Genomic DNA, 23,321 nt, shown 5'->3' with positions numbered 1-23,321 from the left:
AATAATTAATTTCAATCATCTATAGGTCTACATATTGTTTGAATTGTTTCATGTCTCTAACATTCCCTTAATTTTTTTCCTAGGTATTATTCAAAATGTCTGCAAAAGGTGTTGCTATTGGCATTGACCTGGGAACCACCTACTCCTGTGTGGGGGTTTGCAGCATGGCAAAGTAGAAATCATTATGAAAAAAGAGTAAAGCCGCACACTCGTAGCAGCCGATGCACATTTATTATAGGACTACACAGAATGAGAAACCAACGTTTCGGACAGACAAGCTAGCTGCAGCTACTCGTAGCAGCATCGGCAGCTACGAGTGTGCGGCTTTACTCTTTTTTCATAGTGTTTGTCCCGTTGGCCGGCACCTCACAAGGACTGGTGTGCTGTGCACTTTTTTGCTATTAAAGTAGAAATCATTGCCAATAACCAGGGCAACAGGACCACTCCCAGCTACGGTATGTGGCTTTCACAGACACTGAGAGACTCATTGGAGACACAGCCAAGAACCAGGTGGCCATGAACCCCTCCAACACTGTGTTTGATGCCAAGAGACTGATTGGCAGAAAGTTTGATGATGCAGTGGTGCAGTCAGACATGAAGCACTGGCCCTTTAAGGTGGTGGGTGATGGAGGAAAGCCCAAAGTTCAGGTGGAATACAAGGGGGAGAACAAATGTTTCAACCCAGAGGAGATCTCCTCCATGGTCCTGGTAAAGATGAAAGAGACTGCTGAGGCCTACCTGGGCCAGAAGGTGAACAATGCTGTCATCACAGTCCCAGCTTACTTCAACGACTCACAGAGGCAGGCTACAAAGGATGCTGGCACCATTGCAGGGCTGAATATACTGAGAATAATCAACGAGCCGACTGCAGCCGCCATTGCCTACGGACTAGACAAAGGCAAGTCAGGAGAACGCAATGTCCTAATCTTTGACCTGGGTGGGGGCACCTTCGACGTGTCCATCCTGACGATCGAGGACGGCATCTTTGAGGTGAAGGCTACAGCTGGAGACACTCACCTGGGTGGGGAGGACTTTGACAATCGCATGGTCAACCACTTTGTGGAGGAGTTCAAGAGGAAATACAAGAAGGACATCAGCCAAAACAAGAGATGTCTGAGGAGGTTGCGCACAGCTTGTGAGAGGGCTAAGAGAACCCTGTCCTCCAGCTCTCAGGCTAGCATTGAGATTGACTCTCTTTTTGAGGGCATTGACTTACTTCTACACTTCCATCACCAGGGCTCACTTTGAGGAGATGTGCTCTGACCTCTTCAGGGGAACATTAGAGCCTGTGGAAAAAGCCCTTAGCGATGCTAAGATGGACAAGGCGCACATTAATGACATTGTCTTGGTTGGAGGGGAGGCTCCACCAGAATCCCCAAAATCCAGAAACTCTGCAGGATTTCTTCAACGGCAGGGAGCTGAACAAGAGTATCAACCCAGATGAGGCGGTGGCTTATGGAGCCGCCGTCCAGGCTGTCATTCTGTCAGGCGATACATCAGGAAACGTTCAAGACCTGTTGCTGCTGGATGTGGCTCCTCTGTCCCTGGGCCTTGAGACAGCTGGAGGAGTCATGACAGCCCTTATTAAACGGAACACCACCATCCCCACTAAACAAACTCAGACCTTCACCACTTACTCTGACAACCAGCCTGGGGTCCTCATCCAGGTGTATGAAGGAGAGAGAGCCATGACCAAGCACAACAATCTGCTAGGCAAGTTTGAGCTGTCAGGAATCCCACCTGCTCCTAGAGGGGTTCCTCAGATCGAGGTCACCTTTGACATCGATGCCAATGGCATCTTGAAAGTGTCTGCAGTGGATAAAAGCACAGGCAAAGAGAACAAAATCACCATTACCAACGATAAGGGCCGGCTCAGCAAAGAAGAGATCGAGAAGATGGTGCAGGATGCTGACAAATACAAAGTTGAAGACGACCTTCAGAGGGAAAAGATCACTGCCAAGAACTCCCTGGAATCCTACGCCTTCAACATGAAGAGCAGTGTGCAGGATGACAACGTGAAGGGGAAGATAAGTGAAGAGGACCAGAAGAAGGTCATTGAGCAGTGTGATCAGGCCATAACCTGGCTGGAGAACAACCAGTTGGCTGATAAAGAGGAATATCAGCATCAGCAGAAAGAGCTGTTGAAAGTGTGTAGCCCCATCATCAGCAAGTTGTAACAGGCAGCTGCAGACAGCAGGCACAAGGCAACTCCCAGTCCCAGGGCCCAACCATTGAGGAGGTTGACTAAAAGTGTTTTCTATGGACTTTGAAAAACAAAACAAAAATTGTGTGTATGTGTGTGTGGGGAGGGGGTAGCCTGCTTCCAGACCATAGACCCCACCCACTCTCAGAGTGGACAGATCAGGCTAGGGAGGGGGTACTGCTTACTGTACTTACACTCAATATCTGTGACAAGGTGGCATATTTATGCATTGCTGGACATTGCTGTAAAATGTGAAATTGAATACTTCTGGTGGCTTTGTATCTTTTGAATAAAATAAATATAATTTATCATAATAATCTGTCCTGAGTTATTCACATTTACATTTAGCTATTAGGTAGGCACATTGATGACATTTTCTTTATTTGGAATGTACCTGAAACCCGTCAGGTCGCATAATGGTGTCATGGTAGTTGACACCTTGTGCATGAAGATGCAAATGATGAAGTGTTGAGGAACTCCTTTGTCTGGCACTCCTTTGTCGGTGTAATGGCATGTGAGAAATGAGGGGTGGAGAGGGATCATGTAAACGGCTCCATTACACTCTCAGTGTTAAATTGACACTGAGGATTTTACTTGACTTGTTTTGGCAACCTGAGTATATATAAAAGACTAGGCAGACCGCACAGTTTTAATGTGTCCATTTGTACCCTCATAGTTAAATTTACACAGAGGATTTAACTGTTTAGTCAAGTGAAAGTAGACGTCAATGTCATTCTGAAGTGTCCTGGCCACCTGCTCAGACAGGAATGTGACTTTGTGATGTCTGGCCAATGACTAATTAATGTCTAATAAATATAAAATAATGATTTGTCCCCAGAACAGTGAATGCTCTTAATCTGTACATGGAGGTGAGGCCCTTTGGTAAATTGTGTCTATGTGCTGTAAATGTGTATGACTATTATATTATGTCTTCTCTGCCCCTCAAACTATTTTCTGGGGGACAAATTGGCCAAACTCAAAACCCCACTCAAAGTTGGGTCCTGGGACACCTTCCGTAGGTCCTTGAGGGGAAATTAAGAACAGTTTCATTTCAATATTTAACGCCTTGAAATCATTCTTAGCGAGCCTACACTGTTAAACCCTCGAGACAGAGTCAATGATGGCTACGGAAGAGAGACAGACCGAGTGGGCGACGCCCTTTCTTTGATGATGGGTTCCCAGATTGGGCTTGGCCAGACTATATACTAATGCAGCTGGCTCTTGGAGCGTGATGTCATCGAACAAGTTGAGGGGAAAGCGTCCAAACAAGATGGTGTATATCTACTCCCACTTTTGCCACACGGTGTAGGGGACTGAGATGTGAGGAATAGGGTGGTTCCTCCACCCAGTGAAGCTCTGCACTGGCAGGTGGAAAGAAGCGGAAGGACGCTTCCATGTGAGGAAGTGTGATTGCGACCGTCATCCCACTTACTATCAAAACCTCCACCGGCTGTCTGTCTGTCCGTCTGTCTGTCTGTCCGTCTGTCACACGTCACACGTCGCACTTTTGCCCTGCTCATATCTCCGCAACCATTGCCCCGATCCATGCCAATTCTCACATGGCCCTCTTCTAGCACCACCATGAGGCCGATTCTTGCAAAACATATTTTTGGACACTGCTCCTACAATTTTTGCCCTAAAATCACACAAATCGGTACACAGTATGTCTACACTCATCTCATCAACATGGATCTGTTCTGTCCCATTTAGCGCCACCTTCAGGCCGATTATTTCAAACACATTTTTGGACACTGCTCCTACAGATTTTGCCCTAAAATCACGCAAATCGGTACACAGTATGTCTACACTCATCTCATCAACATGGATCTGTCCCATTTAGCGCCACCTTCAGGCCGATTTTTTAAAACACATTTTTGGACACTACTCCTACAGATTTTGCCCTAAAATCACGCAAATCACTACACAGTATGTCTACACTCATGTCATCAACATGGATCTGTCCCATATAGCGCCACCATCAGGCCGTTTTTTTTAAACACATTTTTGGACACTGCTCCTACAAATTTTGCCCTAAAATCACGCAAATCGGTACACAGTATGTCTACACTCATCTCATCAACATGGATGTGTCCCATATAGCGCCATCGTCAGGCCGATTTTTTTAAACACATTTTTGGACACTGCTCCTACACATTTTGGCCTAAAATCACGCTGTGACCTGACGGGCGCTTATCTCCCGATTAGGGAGTCTTACTGGTACCATCCCTGGGACCAATCTGTCCAACAACCAACCAGTAGTTGTCAGCAGTGACAAAATTACACACAAGTAAGTGTATAAAAGACAAAACAATATTGTACCAGCCATGTCGGTATAGTCCTCATCTGTCTGGGCGCAGCTACAGCCAAAGTCTATGACCCTGACAACTGGAACCTGAGAGCCTGTCTGCTGCACTATTATGTTCTCCAGCTTGATGTCCCTGATATTACAACACCTTTATGAGGGAAGTCTGTCACTGCGTCCACTAGCTGCCCTATTATGGTCAGGGGCCAGGGGATATGATGGAGAAAGACATGTTGAGACTGCTGGACTGCGGTCATCTTACACACACACACACACGCATGCACGCACGCACGCACACACACACACACACACACACACACACACACACACACACACACACACGCACACACGCACGCACAGTCGCGCACACACACACACACACACACACACACACACACACACACACACACACACACACACACACACACACACACACACACACACACACACAGGTTCTGCAAAGCAGTGGGTTTTTCATCTTTATTGTTTCCACACAGTTTTATGAAAGCTGGGAGATTGCACATGGGATGGATTAAGACTTGCAGGGGCCCCTAAATGATCTTTGAAGGCCCCGGCCCCTCCATGCTACCGAGAACGGAGAGATACCTTGTACTGTCTGTAACCTATAATAATAACCTATATGCATTTTAGTAAATTGTCTTCAAGCCTCATGGCCCAAGGGCTCCTGGTAGTCAAGGGCCCCCAGGCCATCCATCCTTCCATCCACTTACCTTGGCCTCATGCTCCGGCAGGCTGCCTCCTCTTTCCATGATGTATAGGAAAGCAGGTCCATGGAGGGGACGGGTATCTCCAGAACCAGGACCACCTGCTGACCCAGGTCAGCCCAGTCCAGCAGGGTGACAACAATTCTCAGCAGCAACACCTTCGTCAGAATCCTGAACAGAGCAGGTTCCCGTTCAGTCTGAAGTCAGTAAAGTCACAGTAACAAAGACTCTATTACATAGTTATCTACTAACTAGTAGATTTGAAATATTTTACTGTAAGATGCATTGACTAGTAACAAGGGCCATGATGACAGTGACTGGTTTCATTGTAGTAGGCCTAAATGTATTGTCTAGAATAGATTCTCCCACATAATATGGGGGAGACACTATATTATATCTCACTCTAGTACAGAGAGAACTGGTGATCATTTCAAACAACTAAAAACAACTCAAATCTAAGAAATTAATAGAAAACAAAATGTTTAGGAAGTAAGTTGAGGGTGCTATTGGGTAGGTTTGGGCCCCGACTATTCTCGCGATACACGGGAACCAACTGAACGCGTAACGCACGCGCGCACACACGCACGACCAACGTCATCACGTGTCCGCTGCTGCTAGGCGTGAACACTGAACAGAGACAGGACGGGGCTGCTGCTAGACAGTAGCTGCCACCAGGTTAGCATCGCCGCTGTTTTCTTTTTCACTCACACCACACGACACAACAAACAGCTGTTACTGGAGAGCCAGCCAGAGGGACTGGGTGTTTTATTTTTATCCGACGTCGGTTAGTTGTCCGTCGGCGTTGAGTCGACCTCCTCCAGCGCTGTTCTCTCCGTCCGCGGAGAAAACGCAGGTAATCATCACGTTAGCTACGCTACGTAGCTCCAACGTTAGCACGGAGGAGCGGGTTAGCTAGCTAGCTGTGGTGGGAAAAGTACTCCAAATGTCAAATGTTTTACGCAAGTCAAAGTAACAACACTGCAATGTAGAAATACCGTTACAAGTAAAAGTCTGGAATTCAACATTTACTTGAGTCAAAGAAAAGTATTGGCATCAAAAAATACTTAAAGTACCAAAAGTAAAAGTACTCGTTATGCAGAATTTCCCATTTCAAGTTGTCAAGTTCAATCTTTTGAAAATAGATTTACAAGCTCACAATGGGTCGTCGTATTGTGAGCTTGCAGATGGGCTTATTTTCAAATGGCCGAAATATTTACACTGCTGAAGTGGTTAGTGTATGTTTGAATTTGAACTAATAATAAAAATCTAGCACAAAATAACTAGTAACTACTCCACCACTACACGTAGTGGAGTAAAGGTACACATTTGGATCCAATATGTAGTGGAGTAGAAGTAAAGGTATTGGAAACACTCCAGTAAGCTATACAGATCAAAACTGTACTGAAGTACTAGTAGGCTACTCAAGTAAATGTACTTGGTTACTTTACACCACTGTTAGCTAGTAGCAGGAGCCCGTCTGGAGCGGCCTCTCAAGTTAAAACCGTATCGGTTGTTTTATGATGTACGACGTTAATACACATTATTCATTGTTTATTCATTTTCTCGTACACTTGAAAATCGAGGGATTCATTGTCCTACATCGAGTGCTAAGTTAACAGTAAAGCTGTCATTTCATTTATAACTTCGTAGTACCGCGGTGTGAAGATCAGAGCGACCCGCTTAAAACGAACCGATCTACAACCATCGCCATGCATTGTCGGCTTGTAGATCTGTTCCTTTGTCAAAACAATAAGACACCGTCTTATCTACGGGCTTAGTGCGTACTATATATCAATCGGGCCTTTCATGAGGAGCAGGCCTTTTGCTATGACACACGTGCTTATGCGCAACAACTTGGACCAGTCTTTTGTTAGTGAGCGACATGAAGGCCTGAGATGAACCTGTCCTGTGACTCCTGTCCCTGGCCTGACATGCTAGCTTGTACTTTCTTTTTGGGTTTGTAGCATAGGGTTGTTGTAGCTTATTCTGTTCCAATTTTACAGCTGCCTTTACTCCACTAATATATCTGTTCATCGGGCTTGAATGTTTTTACCTATTCTGTATTATTATGAACCCCTCTGCAATGTCTGCATTTGTTTGAGGCGTTGTAACAGTTTATGTCCTGTCCAACAATGTTCCCACTAGACTTAAAAGTCTTAAAACTCATATACAGAAATTATGACCCGCGTTGTTTTTACCTCGCTGTCACATAGTGCCCCCCCCCCCCCCAACACACACACAAAATGAGCTAATACTCTTCTCTAGAGCCACTTCTTGGAGGTTTCACTTTCAGATCACCTTTTTAGTTTGGTTTGAACTTGAAGGCTTGAGATTTGTACATTTAATGTTGATTTCACAAAAGCTACTACTACTACTGGCTATTATAAGTTAATTCATGACTGTCAGTATTAAAGCGTTATGGAATCTAGAGTTTACAAGAGATGTGTGGAAAAAACTCGCCTTTAATCGACTGACCAAACTGACAGATGAATTTACTGAGGGGACAGCTCTACTTCTGTCATATTCTACTTGTAATGTACACTATTGTGGACTTAAAGTGGAGAACCACCCATTTTCAACATTGAACTATTTGAACTATGTCATTAATGTACCTTGAGAAAAAATGAGAAAAAAGTCATCCCCCCCCTTCTGTGTTGCCTAGAACTTGAGGATTGATTTTTTATTATTATTGCAAAGTACACCAGGATGATGTCATCACAGTAACCTTTTCAGGACGTGACCCCCAAAATAATCACATTTTAACTGGGGACCCCCCCACCCTGACGAGTTGAGGCATTACATTTTGTTTAACACGGTTCTATTTTCAGTTTCTGCCTCTAATATTTGACAATATAACAATATTGACAATATGACAATATATAATAATTTTGGGGTCCCGAGGTATACCATATTAATGACATAGTTCAATGTTGAAAATGGGTGGTTCTTCCCTTTAATTTTGCTGTCAGACATGGAATAAAGTTAGCATTGTGAGCTCCCAACTTAACCCCCTTTTCCATCCTCAGTGGAGTTATGTACAACGGTATTGGACTGACCACTCCGCGCGGCAGCGGCACCAACGGCTATGTGCAGCGCAACTTGTCCAGCCTGCGCGCCAAGCGTCCCCGGGACGAGCGTGGTGGTGAGCGGGACGAGAAGGACCGGGAGCGCCTGGAGAGTCAGCTCAACAGGCAGCCCAACGCAGACATCCTGGAGCACCAGAGGAAGAGGCAGCTGGAGGTGAAGTGTGCCGAGCTGCAGGACATGATGGAGGAGCAAGGGTAAGCAATGCATGTTAGTCTCAAATTAGTCCATGGGCCATACGAGATGTCGCTCTCCGAAAGGTGGCAAAGGTTACTATGCATTTTTGAAAAGCTCTGGGAAAAGAATGCAAAAAAATTAATCTGCTTTAACACCTTCTAAGCCTGGCCGTACTCCCTCGGACTTCCTACTGGGTCCCATCAGCCACGCCGTCTATTCCCGGACTTTTGATATAAATTATAATAAAAAAAAAAAAAACATCGGAAATTCTTCTCTGTGTCTTTTTGGAGCGATCTGAAAGGGTTAATATGCTCTGACAGTCATTTTCTGGTGCTGGGTGTGATACTCCTAATATCCAGCAGGCCACGCCGTTGACTCACATTCTGGATGGATGGCTGGCCAGGAGGAGCCTCATCCTCTCCCCAGTGTTGAAACTCAGCAAGAAGCTCAAACAAGATGGCTGGTCTTTGTCTCTGTTCGTGGATCGCGGTTTCAATCACGTTCGGGCGCCGCTTCTCTATCGCTCCTTTCCCTGCTTCGCCGCACGTAAACGAATGGAATTGATCTCCCCTCCGCCTCGCCAAAGTAAGATCGCCGACCTCTGCAGGATGAATATGTACGCTGTGTCGAGCACTCCAGTACGTGTTGTTATCATGTGGGCTTTGTTTTTTTAAAACATGTTTGTAAATAAATGGCTTATTTCTTCGGCGCTACCTCTGTTCAGAGGGTTCTGCCGCGGCTTGCAACGTGTTAAGTAGCATATGAGGGGTCAAACACAAAAAAACACTTGTTTCTATTGTGGTCTTTATAATTATTCAAGACGTGTAAAGACATAATATTATACAATATCATCAATACTAGGACTCTGAGCAATACAAGTGTATTTACAGAACAGTGGGGGGTCATTTCTATTGACAAGCTATACGATTTGTCTAGGCTTTAATCCAGGTACGTTTTTGTTTACTCTCCACTAGCGTCAAGACAGCTTCAATAGAAACTGTATTTCCTATTCTTGAGAATTGGTGCAGACATTGTTTATTGTTCAACTATTGCACAATGTTTAATGTCTTATCTCCCCTCTGCTGTCCAGGTATTCTAATGAGGAGATTGAAGAGAAAGTGAACAGTTTCCGCATGATGCTGCAAGAGAAGCAGGAGCCCCCACCAGCTACCACAGAGAGACCATCGTAAGTACCCATAACCAAAGGTGCTTTTCCATTGCATAGTGCCAGCTTGACTTACTTGACTAGTTTCATCTTCTACTACAGATAAAAACGCTTCAACTAAAATAATATATGAACATGTTTATTGTCATTGCATTAAAAACACAACAAAACTTTCAGTAGCAGCCCCCTCCATATATTCTACTAGCATACAAATCATGAACAGTGACCCATTTGTCAAGTCATAAGTCATAATGGTCTGTTTAAAATATGGATCACCCAAAAGAGAATGTTGTACATAAAGTATAGAGTAGAATGTAATAAAACAACCACTGCATATCTGCCCATTGGGAGCGATGTGTGTACTGTTCTGTTCTTAATGCCTGTGTGTGAATATTTGGGTGGAGTTGGTCCAAGTTGTGCAATTATAAGGATTATGCGTATGTGCACACAAGCATAATGAATCATGCACCATTAGTATCAGGAATATTTTCCTGGGCAACACAAATAATATATTTTAAAAAGTACCTCTTAATTTAGGCTAAATTGTCATCATTCCCAATTTCTAAATTTATCAATGGCTAAAATACCTATTCACTACCAGGACCAGTGCATAATCTTGCCTTCTAATGATCAGGGCCCAGGTTGGATAATAGTAATTGGATTACACTTGGAAACTGCATGTTTCAAAATTGATTAAATGAGATTCAGATCTTTGGTGATCCAGTGCTACCTTTAACCAATGTTAAATGTTGGTTCTGTGTTCAGAAATCTGGTCCAGATCAAAACTCATTCTAGGTTTCTCTGTCTTTCTCAGGGTGACGGAGACGCATGCCCTGGCGGCAGCCAACCAGCAGAAGAATGACCGCCTGCGCGCAGCCTTTGGCATCTCCACCGATTACGTTGACGGCTCCTCCTTCCACCCCGACCGCAAGGTGAAGGAGAAAGAGAAGAGGGAGCAAGAACGCCTGGAGAAAGAGAAAGAGAAGCAGCAGCAGCAGAAATATGTGTGAGTAGAAGAGAGAGAGATGGATTAGGGGTGGGCGATATGGAAAAATACAATATCACGATATTTTCCAAAGCTGTATCACGATACACAATTTTATCACGATTCTTTTTCACTTGGTTTTTATGGTTATTTTTCAAGTTACTTGACAAAAACTAGACTCTCTGGGTTCCTTTTGGGAGGTCTAATTTGAACTTTTCAAGTATGTAACTCTGACAGAATACAAATACGGGTCCATTTGGTTTCATTTGTATACTGTCAGAGTTAAGTGGAGACCTTGACATTTTAAAGTTTGAGAACTACTGATTTAGAGTTAAACCAAAATGCAGGTTTAAATTGAATACTGCAACAAATCTCTGTATTAACGATTAAACAGGATTTCTTACAAGGCTCCCTCAGTTGTATCACGATATATACGATACCTCTGAAAAGGCATATCGTGGAGACATTGTATCGTCTCAACAAAGATTTTCACCATATCGCCCACCCCTATGTGCAGCTATATTTTCGTCCATGCCTTATCCATAAACCTGTTTTCCTTTTTGACTATTTTATACTTCAAATAGCCGATCTACGTCATCGACACATTGTGAGCTTGTATATCAGCTATTTAAAGCTATACTGTGTAAGTTGCTCAACTAGTGGTCTGTAGCAGTATAGCAAACCGCGGTCGCGTCTGCTTTTTTCGGCCGTTTTTCGCCGCGGACCGGGCCGTCAGACCACCGCGTTTTAAGATATGTTTTATAAAAAAAGTTACATAGTATAACTTTAAACTATTTAAAAATGTTTTTCAAAATAATAAAAAGAAGTCGTTTAGGGATAAGGGGTAAGGCATGGAGTTAAAGGAATGTACCGTCCGCAGACTACCAATCCAATCTTTATATTTTCCCAGCTTGTTCTGGAATGCTGTATATCTGTAATTAAAATATTTCCTAACATTACACTACTGCCAGGATTCCCCCTTTACAATATGTCCACACTCACTGCATACATTTTTTACCAGCGATAAATAATAAAGTGCACATTGCTGCCTGGCTGCTGTATGTTTTGGGTAATGTTTAACCACTTGAATCCCTAGTGTCCCTATTCTAGTCTTGTCATAATTGGTGAACATTTAGCAAAAAATGGCAGATCTACAAGCTCATTACGCCTCACATTGCAACACAGGAGCTTGTATATCAGCTATTTTCGGTGGAGAGATTGGGTATGGAGGGGAATAAGAGGGAGGGACAGGTCAACAAAGTATATAAAGTGTTTAGGTAGTTAAATAACTAGACAGAGTGCAGTTGGGTAAACATATACGAAGCATTAGAATTTAATCAGGCCCCAATGATACCAGTCAATTAAAATCTACCTTGATTGGCTGAAATCCTGTGCACTAGAAGGATGGCTGTGCACTTGGGTGCAACAGAATTGTTTTTGAATTGTATATTTGTTCAGATAGTGAGAAAATAAAAGCAAGGTAAAGAAAAACAACTTCACAAAGTTCATGTCTTCTTGGCCACAGATAAGAAAAGTATGTTAAACTACTTAAAACCTATATACTCTATACTAGGTTTGCTTCTTTTTTTTCCCCTGTTTGAGTTTCCAGCTCTTAAATGATTTATTGCTTGGAAATAGGCTTTTTTTATTTCATAATTTCAAGAGCAGGCGAGTAGGACATTCAATTTAGACACCAACATTTAGTTTCAAACGATTCATATCACTGAGAACAAAACTTGGTTTCAAACACCTTTGTCAATACAAATGGCACACCTCCCCTCACTGGTTATTGAGGTGTTATGTATAATTATCAGCCTGTTTGATGGTTTGTTGTCTCGCTCCCTCAGGATACTTGAAGATTCAGACAACTCTGATCCCCCTCCCAAAAAACAGAGTCGAAAGAAGAAAAAGAAGAACAAGAACAGAGACAGGTGAGGAACTAGTAGGTCAACTGACGGAGGGCTACATTGAGTCATTACAGCGGCTGGGAATAAGATGCAGAGAAACTGCTACATTAGAAGAGTGATGTAATTTATTTTGGATTCACGATTATTATAAAGCATTTTCCTCTTCATTTAAAAAGCATATTGGCAAGATCAGAGAGGGTTTAGGAGGGATATTAACTCTTTTAGTGCCACCCGTTCACCACTAGAGGGTGCCCCAGGTGCCATAGAAAATCCCATAGAGATATGCTGGTATATGCAGAAGCCCTGCAGCCATGACTTGCCTGAACACTTTCCTTTGTGCATGTACAGGAAGAGGATGAAGTTAGCTTGAAGTTAGCTATTGGCTACCAAGCATTTTAGAAGCCTTATTTTCGTCAACTTAGCCATGATTAAACCTTGCACACCTCATGCATGGGAAAAAAACAGAGAAGAATGAGCTCTAAAAAATCCAATGCAATCCTGGATTGCATTGGAGTGGATTTGTGCAGTTTGTTCACAGCTTTCAAACAAAAAAATCCGATTGGAAATCCGTTCAGGCATTCTTGAGATAATCGCCATTATGTTTTACATGTTATGTAAACAAACATGGCTGCCCTGTATGTTAGATGGGGTTGTATGGGGGTGGAACATGCAAAATCGCGATTGAAATCATGTTCACTAGATTTGATGGGGTCCAAAAAACAATTTTTTTAAAAAAAAAAATCAAAAAAAATTTTTTTTTTTTTTTTTTTTTTTTTTCAAAAACCGAATTTATTCGGTTTTGGCATATGTAATACGTTTTAAAAAACCGAACTTTTTCGGTTTTGGCACTGGATGAGTTAAATGCGGTTCTCCAGGAATTGTGATTATGTGGTCAATGCACTCCCTGTCCAGGTACTAACTGGTGCAATCCAAGAAAGATGTTTTACAGCGAAAGAATGTACTGACGTCTTATCTGTGTTGTATTACTCAATATCTTGGGGGCGAATCCAAAAGCAGATGGCTTATATAATGTTCTAAAACATTTTGGTTCATCTTTGCTCAGCTCGGAGAGTCCTTCCCCATCCCCTAATCGTGAGAAGAAGAAACCCAAAAAGAAGAAAAAGAAACGGTATGCCAGTTTTGATGTCTGACATTGACTTCCATCATCTGTATTGACATTTGAAACATCAGTGATATTAATTTGAAATGCCTCTTGTTTCAGAGCGGCATCAGAAGATGACGATGACATAGATAGGTACGTAGGTGGCCCATTTCTTCCGATTCTGGGATCTCATAACTGCACATCCTCGTAGATTTTCTATGCACAGCCTGGCCAATATCGGTCTGGTTGATATATCAGCCATTATTGTACTTGTTTTTAAATCATCGCTATCGGCAATTATGTATCTCATTTGTCCTGATTTTTAACCAGTTTAAACCTAGTGTTCAAACACGTTGTGAGCTTGAAGACTGACTATTTTTGAAATTCTTGCAAAAGAACGAAGTGGTTAAATAATGTAAAGTTATACATTCAATGTTCTCAAATAAAAACTTGAATCAAACCTACCCTTTTCTGCTTGTCCCCCTCCCCCCTCCAGTTCTTCAGATGAGAAGCAGAAGGTGCCGAAGAAGAAGCGAAAGGGCAGTGACGACGGCAGTCCGCCGAAAACCAAGGTTCCCAGACGCAGGAGCGCTTCTTCAGCTTCTGCACGCAGGTACATCACCAGATGGATAAGGTTTTTGAGGAGGCATAAAGAAGCCGCTCAGTCTGTTCTCTGCATAATTACATTTACATTCAGTATTCTGATACTAATCAGTCATTCAGCATGGCATACATTAAAGAAGTATTTTCTTTTTCTCACACAAACCAACCATTAATCTTTCAACTGCCGGTACTCCCCAGCCAATCACCAGCCCCGCAGAAATCACGACAGCAGGAGCAGCCAATCAGGAGAGCGGATGAAGGCAGAAAGGGGCGGTCACCTGACAGACAGGGACGGGGTCGCAAGGAAGACAGTCCACATCAAAGAGAGGTCAGAAGTTGACATAATCCATTTTTACCAACCCAGTCCTTTACATTGTTTCCTTGCACAGTAACACAACTTTGGTCGACTGTAAAGTAAAGCCTATCAAATACTTGTATATTTAAAAAAACTAAATGTAGGAAACAAAAAACAAAGGGACCCATAAAAATCTGTCTGCGACCTGCAAATGGGCCACAAATGGGCCCCAGTGCTTGTGGAAACGGTGGACTAGAGGATCTGATTTTTCTTTTCTCTGTATTTCAGAAATCCCAGAGAGCCCATACCTCCCCCGAACACCAGCAGAGGTCCAACAAGGAGAGAGAAAGAGAGCACATGAGGGAGAAGGAGAAGGTCTCCTCCAGGAGAAGGCATGACTCCTCGTCACCTTCTCCGCCGGCGCAGCAAGAGCGAGGCCGGCGCTCCAGGAGCAGGGAGAGGGAGAATGCTAGGCGCTCCAGGAGTGGGGACAGGGAGAAAGGTAGGCGCTCGAGAAGCAGAGAGCGGGAACGCCAGAAAACTGCACGGTCCAGAAGTGCAGAGAAAGAGAGGCAGAGGCCAAGAAGCGCAGAGAGGGAAAAGGAGAGAGCCAAACAGTCAGAAAGTGGAGGGAAGGAGCGAGGTAGGCGGTCTAGGAGCAAAGAAGCCCAGCAGGACAAAGGAAAGAAGGGAGCCCTGCAAAGGAGCAGGCACGACTCCTCCTCCTCTTCTCCCTCTCTGCCTCCTAAAGCGGAGAACAGGCGTGCTAGGAGCAGAGAGACTGAGAGAGAGAAAGACGGGAAGAAACAGGACAAAAAGCAGAGACATGACTCGTCGTCGTCATCTTCATCATCCTCCTCTTCCTCCTCCTCTTCCTCGCCTTCGCCGCCACCGGAAAGAAAGCGGGTGAGTAGAGAGAGGAGTGAAGAACGGGAGCGCAGAAAGGAGAAAGCGGCATCTCCAAGGGGCTCAGACGGCAGAGAGGTGAGGCAAAAGGAGAAGGAAGCTTCTCCTCACGGACAGAGAGGAGACAGAGCGAGGGGCAGGCCACACCACTCCCCGTCGCCAGCCCTGCCCTCATCACTCACTAACGGACGCTCAAAGGAGCGGGCGCTTGAGGAGAGGAGAGACAGGGAGCAGGACGAGAGGGCCAAGGACAGGGACTCTAACAAAGATAGACGAGAGAGTGAGAAGGAGCGCGAGCGAAGCCGGGATGGAGGCAGGGACAGGGAAAGGGACTCCAACAAAGACAGACGAGACAACGAGCGTGAGCGAAGCCGGGATAGAGGCAGGGAAAGGGACTCCAACAAAGACAGGCGAGACAACGAGCGTGAGAGAAGCCGGGATGGTGGCAGGGAGAGGGACTCAAACAAAGACAGACAAGAGAGTGAGAAGGAGAGGGTGCGAAGCCAGGAGAGTGGCAGGGAGAGGGATGTGCCGAGATCTGGTGCCCAGGCAGCATCCTCAGAGGATCCGCGCTCGGACGGCCCCATCGGAGTGGAGAGGAGGATGGACCGAGACAGAGCCCTGGAGAAGGGCAGAGTTGAACGGTCACCAGAGATGGACAAAAGACGCACGAGGGATCCGAGCCCTCCGGAAAAGAAGCGAGAGAAGGAGGCTAAGAAAGGGAAAGAGAGCAGCAGCAGCAGTAGTGACAGCGATAGTGATAGTGACAGCTCCTCTTCCTCCTCCTCATCCTCCTCCTCTTCATCTTCCTCCTCCTCGTCTTCGGAGGATGAGGGTAAGGTGAAGAAAGCCAGCGCAACGGAGAAGGACAAAAGCTCCCCAGTGAAGGTGACCCCGCCCCCTCTGGTCCCAGCTCCTGCCATCGGCGCTGCCTACCAGAGGTATTTAGCCAACGGCGGAAGAGAGAGTTCCGCCTCCGGGGAAAGAGATGGACATAGGCGGGATGAGAGAGGAGCGGGAGACGGCGTGGAAAGGCCTCTTCACAGATCGCCCGTTGAAGGCCGGCGCGACGAGCAAGCGAGAGGCCAGGAGCGATACAGTCCCACGCAGGTGGACAGTCCCAGCCCCCCTCCTCCCTCACCGCCCCGGAGGATGGCGATGGCCCCTGCAGACCCCGAGAGAGGGAGGGAGAAGGAAGTGGCCAAGCATCCCGAAAGGTATAGCCCATCGGCGAGGACATCGCCCTCTCCACCCCCAAAACCGTCCCCCGTCGTCCAGCAGCGCCGCTCGCCCTCCCCGCCGCCTCGCCGCACCCCACCGCGCCAATACCAGGAGGACCCCCCACCTCGCTCCAGAGGGAGACACTCTCCTCTGGCCCGCTCCCCGAGACGCAGCCGAAGCCGGGATGCTGACCGGGACAGGGACAGAGAAAGGGAGAGGCAGCGGGATAGGGACCGTGAGAGAGACAGAGAGAGGGGGGCGAGAGACCGGGAGTTTGATCGCTCCCGAGAGAGGTTCGCCAGAAGGAGCAGGTCTAGAAGCCCCAGGAGACGCAGCCCTGCCTACAGGTAAGGTGACATTAGATTAGAGCCTCTCTGTATCCAATAACTCTAGGTTTGCACACCGAAAATATCCAATCTGTTTGCTCGTACATTCCTTCTTTTCGGCGCTGGTTACTGTCACTGTTATTATTGAGAAATAAACCCTGACAGAATGATTAGACGTTATTTCTCAATAATGATAAGCTCGCTGCTCATTTTCCTGTTTGTTATATGGCTACTTAAATGCTTAAGGTAAAGACAGGTAAAGACAATTCTTCTTTAGATGATGCCAAGTCCATCACTAGGTTGTGCGCCACGGTCGACTCAAAAAACTCCAGTAGGAAGTGTTGATGAATATGAATCAAGAGTATTACCTATTTCTCTTTCAAATCTTAAAAAGAAAATACTTGATTTGATCCTGGTTGCAAGTCCATTCCTATAGCAACAGTCTGCTATCTATTGATGTTGAGCGATATTCCCAGAAATATGCCACCGTCAGCCCAAAATGCCCCAAATCTTCGATTTAAAATGAAACGGTTGTGCTCCCCAGTCCTTAAGCTTGATTTATACTTCACTCTACAGCAGGCCGTGTCGGAAATGGCAGATCTGCCATTTTTAGAGCAAGGCCCTGTCGCACCGCACAACAAACTATACATCTGGCTGTTTCACGTGCAGTGCCACTGTCAGTTTACCATAGTAACATGACTGCGTGCCATCTGTCAATGAACAGAGACGAGACGACATATCTGTTTTCTGCTACCATACACTCTGACTGGCCAAAACTTGTTAATACAATGAAGAATTGTTATTCTTTTCAGGACTAAGCTAAGATCACAGCCTAGAAGATGGTTTTGAGGTTGAAGCAGGGCAGTCAAAACGCAAACATCCAAGTTTCCTTTTCTACAGACGTCTTTTTAATGGACAAAATAATAAATCCTGCCGCTGTGGGATAAATTAATTACCTGGTGGTAAGGTTTCACCATGAATTGGATTTTTGCGCAGGGAAATTACAATAAGTCTCAAAACAACAAAACAAATCTTCAACTATTAAGTCATACGTTTATCATGTTTTAGTTTTGCTATTCTGATAAACCTATTGCCCTGTTTTGTCTTCTCCAAGGTCCCGTCGCTCCCCCTCTCCCCCACGCAGAAGGAGGAGCAGCCGCTCACTCTCCCGGGAACGAGCGAGAGAAAAGGAACGAGAAAGGGAACGTGAGCGCAACAGAGAGCGGGAGGCAGAGCGGGTGCGTGAGCGAGAGCGAGAGATGGATCGAGCGCGTGAGCGGGAGGCAGAGAGAGGCCGCGAGCGAGAAGCAGAGCGGGTGCGGGAGCAAGAACGGAGGGAGCGCCAACGGCAGAGAGATGTTCCCCCCGCGCCCACTCACAAACGCTTCTCCTCTTCATCATCCTCCTCTTCGTCCTCCTCTTCATCCCCGTCGCCCTCTCCGTCCCGCGAAAGAAAGGAGGCGTCCCCTGCCGAGAAGAGTCCAAAGGCATCGTCTGAAACCAGGGACAGGAGGACGGAGCAGGGGGACAGAGGGAGAACTGAAGCCTCCCTGCCTCATGTGCCCTCCAAAGACGACGGAGGCCATGCCACGGACGCCAGGCGTTCTGACCCGGCCCGCAGCGCGTCGCCGTCCAGCCGCAAACCAGACGCCAGGGATTCGGTGAGAGATGCGTCAAAGAATCGGTCTCCACTAGCGGCCGCTCAGCCCGCCGAGCAGGCCAGCAGGACGCAGGCCGGCAGCGTGAACGGGAAGGGGGCCAAAGAGGCCAAGAAGGGCAAAAGGAGCAGCAGCTCCAGCTCCTCTTCTTCCTCATCTTCCTCCTCATCATCGGATTCATCGGATAGCTCTGACTCCGAGGCAGAGCAGGTTAAAGGGTAAGCCTATGTTACTGAATACATTAGATATAATAACTACAAAGGCATACATACTGTACATACTGCTTTGATTGGTATTAAGCAAAAATAGCAGGTCTACAAGGCGTCACAATGCATTGTGAGCTTGTAGAGGTGCTATATTTGCAGAATGTTTGCCCCAGAATAATTAATTCATCTCTTGTTCCATTTTCCTTCCCTTAACAGAAAGACCACTGCAGCTCACAGCTCCTCGTCTTCATCATCTTCCTCTGAAAGTGAAAAGGAAACCAAGAAAAAGAGGTGAACAGAAAATCATACCTAGTAATAGGAACTTCACGGTTTTACTTTGAAACATTTGAATTTTTTTTCCTGACCCTGTCCCCTGTGTGGAACACTTACATACCAAGCTAGAACCACCGACCATGGGGTGGTCTTCTCATGTCAGTTTGTACCTCTGCCTTTGTCTTTTAAAGGTTTAGTTTTCTAGTTTTATGTCTTATTATTTGCCCCTTACATAGCTGAATGTGGTGCTACTTTCCTAGCGTGTTGCTGAAAGCCCATTTGTAGTTCTTGCTGCCTTCCACAGTTGTTTTTACTAATTTCACAAATCCAAAATGCATGCTCAACATGAACATGAAGCGGGCCCATTTGGTTCCATTGTAGTGGAGAATTACAGACCTGTCCTCCACATGGTCCATGTGGAGCCCCGATAGGAATCATTAAAGGTTACTGCTAATGAATGGGACCGTGAGAGGGAATCTTTATGAACCAGAATTGTTAAAATCCTAAAGGATCCCAACCGTAGATTTGTTTATACTATTTGTTTATTTGTGTGAAAATAATGATCCTTGCTGTGGATCTTCTTGTGATTTTGACACGGTACTGTATTTGCCTCGCCAGCCCGCCTAAACCTTCCAGGGTGCCGGCAGATTCACTGAGGGATTCTCGCTCGCTCAGCTACTCTCCCCCGAGACACCGAAGAGCTGCACATTCCCCGTCCACTCGCAGGTCTGTAACTGACAAGAAGAATGTTTACCTTGAATGCATTACATTTCTGCTCTGTCTCATTGGAAGGGAGGGTGGAATTTTGCCTATGCCAGATGAGGCAAGGGACAGTACTTCAGATTATAAATTAGGCATAACTCAATCATGCACAAACTCATGTCTAGCTGTCATGTTCATAGATTGTCCATCGATGTTTTGCACAGTGAGTATTTAGGCTTCAACCATCACATTAATTTTTTCACTTGGGTGTCTTTTTGCATCAATGTCGAGTCAATTCTAGCCTAATGTAGTAGACCAGAAGGTAGTTGTTTATTGTCTGATATAAAAACTTACGGTAGTTAATTTGATAAAGCAAGTTTTGTGGTTGTAAACATTTATATTCCCATTTATCACAGAAATGTACTCGCCAGTGTCGCTATTCAAGGATGCAAAGAATTTGGAATTTTAATTTAGAGAATCAGAGAAATCAGCTCAACCTTCTCCTACTGTTAGAATGTGGTGTTGACTGTCAGCTTTAACCTTATCCTACTGTTGGGATGTGGTGTTGATTGTCAGCCTTTTCCTCTCTTGTTTGCTCATCAGGACTGACGCTAAGCGCTCACCGAGCCGTTCTCCCAGCAGCAGACGACGGAGAAAATGAGCCCGACGTTCGGACCCTTCAGTCCTTTGCCATTTAAACACCCCCCAACCCAAGAGAATGGTTGCTGGTCTGTACTGGACTGTACTATGGACTGCACAGCCAGTGGTCAGATTAGCTACGTAGCTGTGACTGATGAGGGAGCCCACTTTGGTTCTGGGATCACTTCCGATTAGTCGAGTCAGCCGAATTTGTAATTTACTAATTTCTTTGTATGATCTGAAGGAGTGGTAGAGGAGGCAGAACTGTAAGCGAGACGAGATTAGCTGGTGGGAGAGTTGCACTATCACACACCCATCCACAGACAGACACACACACACACACACACACACACACACACACACACACACACACACACACACACACACACACACACACACACATACATTAACCTGATTTATACTTATTTGTGCACCAGTGACTCGCACCGAAAATAGACGATCTACAAGCTCACAAAACGCGTGAGCTTGTAGATCTGAGACGATGCGTAACCATGTTTTAAATGAGGCAGCACGGGCGGCAACTGCACACTCATGTAAAATAAATGTAACCCCAATGAAAGAATGTTAACTTGGCTCTCCTCTGCCCTCTGTGCTGTCTGTCTGGCATTGTTCTAAATGTAGATACAGTATGAGCCGTCTGTATTTTGTTTAATCTTAACTGAACGGATGGATGTGCCCTTTCCATGTAATGTGATTAGGAGGTACAATATTACGTGGTTCATTTCTTTGTTGCAAATAATAAAAATGTGGTTGTACCTTTTAATTGTGTCACATTCATTTCCTGCACTGTAAATTTACTGTAAAGGCAGTGATGTAAGAAATGCCTCAGATATACATTTGTGAGGAAAATGTCATTGGGATAATTGTGAACTTTATAAGTAAGACCTTTATCATTAAACCCTACACCACTTAGTTGACTGGAGTCCCTTGGGCAGGGGTTTTCAACAGGGGGTCCTCAGAGTTACTACAGGGGGGGCCGCCAAATCTTTGTGATAGGATCATTCTTTTAAATGAACAACTTATCCCTATTCTAGGGAGAACTTTTGCCGCAAGGCATTGAGAGCTTGTAGATCGGCTATTTTCGGCAAATTGCTTTGGTGTAGAAGTAAAACGAGCAGACCAAGTACAGCAAGGGGGGAAGATGACAGCCAGCCCCATGGCCTCTAAGTAACAAGAAATCTTGTGAAATACAATGTAGTCAACCAATCATCAAGGGCGATGATACACGAAAGAAGAGTGAAAGGTCAAGTTAACTAAAAACATGAATCCAACATAGACTGATGACGGCACTGTCAAACAAGTCTGAATCTATGAATTCGATGTAAATCTGCATCACTCATTTATACAATATGTAGAGGGGGGTCCCTGATTCATATCTCTCTCAGCTAAGGGGTCCTTGGCCTGAAAACGTCGAAGACCCCTGCCCTAGGGCTCTGTACTAGGCCTCCTGTTTGCATTTTACAGTATAAACTTATATTCTGTAGAGTAAAAGCCGGAGAGGGCATAGTATAGGTAGACTATATAGTGTCTACTCTAAACTATTATCTTTGCAGAAAATAGCTGATAGATTGCCTATTTTAGCGTATTGTCAATGTTCACCCCCAGGACAGTGATTCTAGGATTCAAGTAGTTAGTTTGAAATGCTACTGGAAGAAGTGGTCTCAGTTTTTCTTTTGCATTACTACTGGAAACCCTTGAGAGAAGGCTGGAGGGTGCCATGAAAAGTAACTAATTACTAATACTCTGTAATTGGGTAGCTTTTTCATGTAACACATTTCTGAGTAGATTCTATAGGTAATCAAAAATGTTACTTAACAAACTTAGATTACAGAGTAATGCAAGGATGACATTGTATATTATAGTTTTGCTGTTAATACAATCAGAATATGTTGTTTTGAACCTTTTTGTCTCTTGTAAGGCAATGTATGAGAAACCTTTCTTGTAAATAAAAGATGCTGGCAATATTTAAGAAATAAATCAGTTAATTCATTTGATTTATTTATTTTATGTTGGGTTAAGGGGTACCATGAGGGACATGATTCTCAGAAATAAGAACACGCAACACACAACATCTCAGCAGCCATAACCCACAGCGACCCTCTTTAAGTATTTTTAAGCATCCTGCGCGATAGAATCACATTTACACTGCATCTAAAGACTCCACCTTTTGCACAAAAAACGTGCATTTTTACCCCAATGTTCCTAGCAGCTTCTCCTGAAGCTATTGTATTCGCACGATGTACACTTTGTAGAAAAGTAATGTGTGGGTTTGCTATGCAAATCTTTCCCCAGAGTGTCTCCTACGCAATTTTCGTCACCAAAGTATCAGGTGGTTACAGTTTGCTTCAGCAGGCGCGCAGCAGCGAGAGCCTAGCTAGCCGAGAGCCTGTATCTTACAAGAAGTCTGTCTGTGTGTGTGTGTGTGTGTTGCTAAAATGAAAACATTCAAATAATGAAAATAAAACATTGGCAGGCCTATTATAGTAATAATAATAACACAATTAGGCCAAAACTTTTTTTTTTTTTCAAAAAACTTTTTTGTTTCAAAAAACTTTTTTTTTCAAAAAACTTTTCTTTCAAAAAACTTTTTTTTTTTTCAAATTTTTTTTTTCTCAAAACACTATTTTTTTCTCTAAAAAAAATTTTTTCTCAAAAAAATATTTTCTCTAAAAAAAAAAAAATACCCATATTTGCCCATTACAAATCCATTTGATTGCTGGTATACCGTGAGGGCCCCCGGAGGGGGCCCGAGCTCTAGATTTGAGGGCCTCCGAAGGGGGCCCGAAATTCTAGTATTTCCAATTTGTGGCACAGACAACAC

At 44.7% G+C, this 23,321-nt stretch overlaps 1 protein-coding gene and 1 pseudogene across 2 annotated transcripts; both read left to right on the top strand.

Annotated features, from left to right (window-relative positions):
• The first annotated feature begins 95 nt into the window (after positions 1-95).
• On the top strand, positions 96-2,248 carry LOC308284386 (heat shock 70 kDa protein-like; annotated as a pseudogene). Its single transcript has 2 exons — positions 96-172; positions 407-2,248. The product of its transcript is annotated as a heat shock 70 kDa protein-like (transcript).
• A 3,637-nt stretch (positions 2,249-5,885) lies between these two features.
• srrm2 (serine/arginine repetitive matrix 2) lies at positions 5,886-21,372 on the top strand. Its single transcript, XM_080724727.1, has 14 exons — positions 5,886-6,083; positions 8,257-8,511; positions 9,582-9,677; positions 10,471-10,662; positions 12,489-12,572; positions 13,612-13,677; positions 13,771-13,803; positions 14,147-14,263; positions 14,452-14,581; positions 14,837-17,022; positions 18,116-18,877; positions 19,082-19,156; positions 19,757-19,864; positions 20,444-21,372. Exons 2-14 carry the CDS (start codon positions 8,264-8,266, stop codon positions 20,499-20,501), a joined length of 4,155 nt encoding a protein of 1,384 aa, XP_080580853.1. The 5' UTR covers positions 5,886-6,083; positions 8,257-8,263; the 3' UTR covers positions 20,502-21,372.
• Positions 21,373-23,321: the final 1,949 nt, after the last annotated feature.

This window comes from Nannobrachium achirus (genome assembly GCF_963921795.1).
Source record: "Nannobrachium achirus genome assembly, chromosome: 4".
In the NCBI taxonomy this organism is placed as follows: Eukaryota; Metazoa; Chordata; class Actinopteri; order Myctophiformes; family Myctophidae; genus Nannobrachium; species Nannobrachium achirus.
Note: the sequence above shows the minus strand (reverse complement) of the source record. Positions and strands in the feature narration are given on the sequence as shown.

Bases quoted from the DNA above. Each gene is read 5' to 3' on its own strand.
- srrm2 (XM_080724727.1), top strand. From the start codon at position 8,264: ATGTACAACGGTATTGGACTGACCACTCCGCGCGGCAGCGGCACCAAC. The intron at 14,582-14,836 runs GTCAGAAGTTGA...TCTGTATTTCAG, and splicing joins ACAGTCCACATCAAAGAGAG to AAATCCCAGAGAGCCCATAC. The intron at 17,023-18,115 runs GTAAGGTGACAT...GTCTTCTCCAAG, and splicing joins AGACGCAGCCCTGCCTACAG to GTCCCGTCGCTCCCCCTCTC.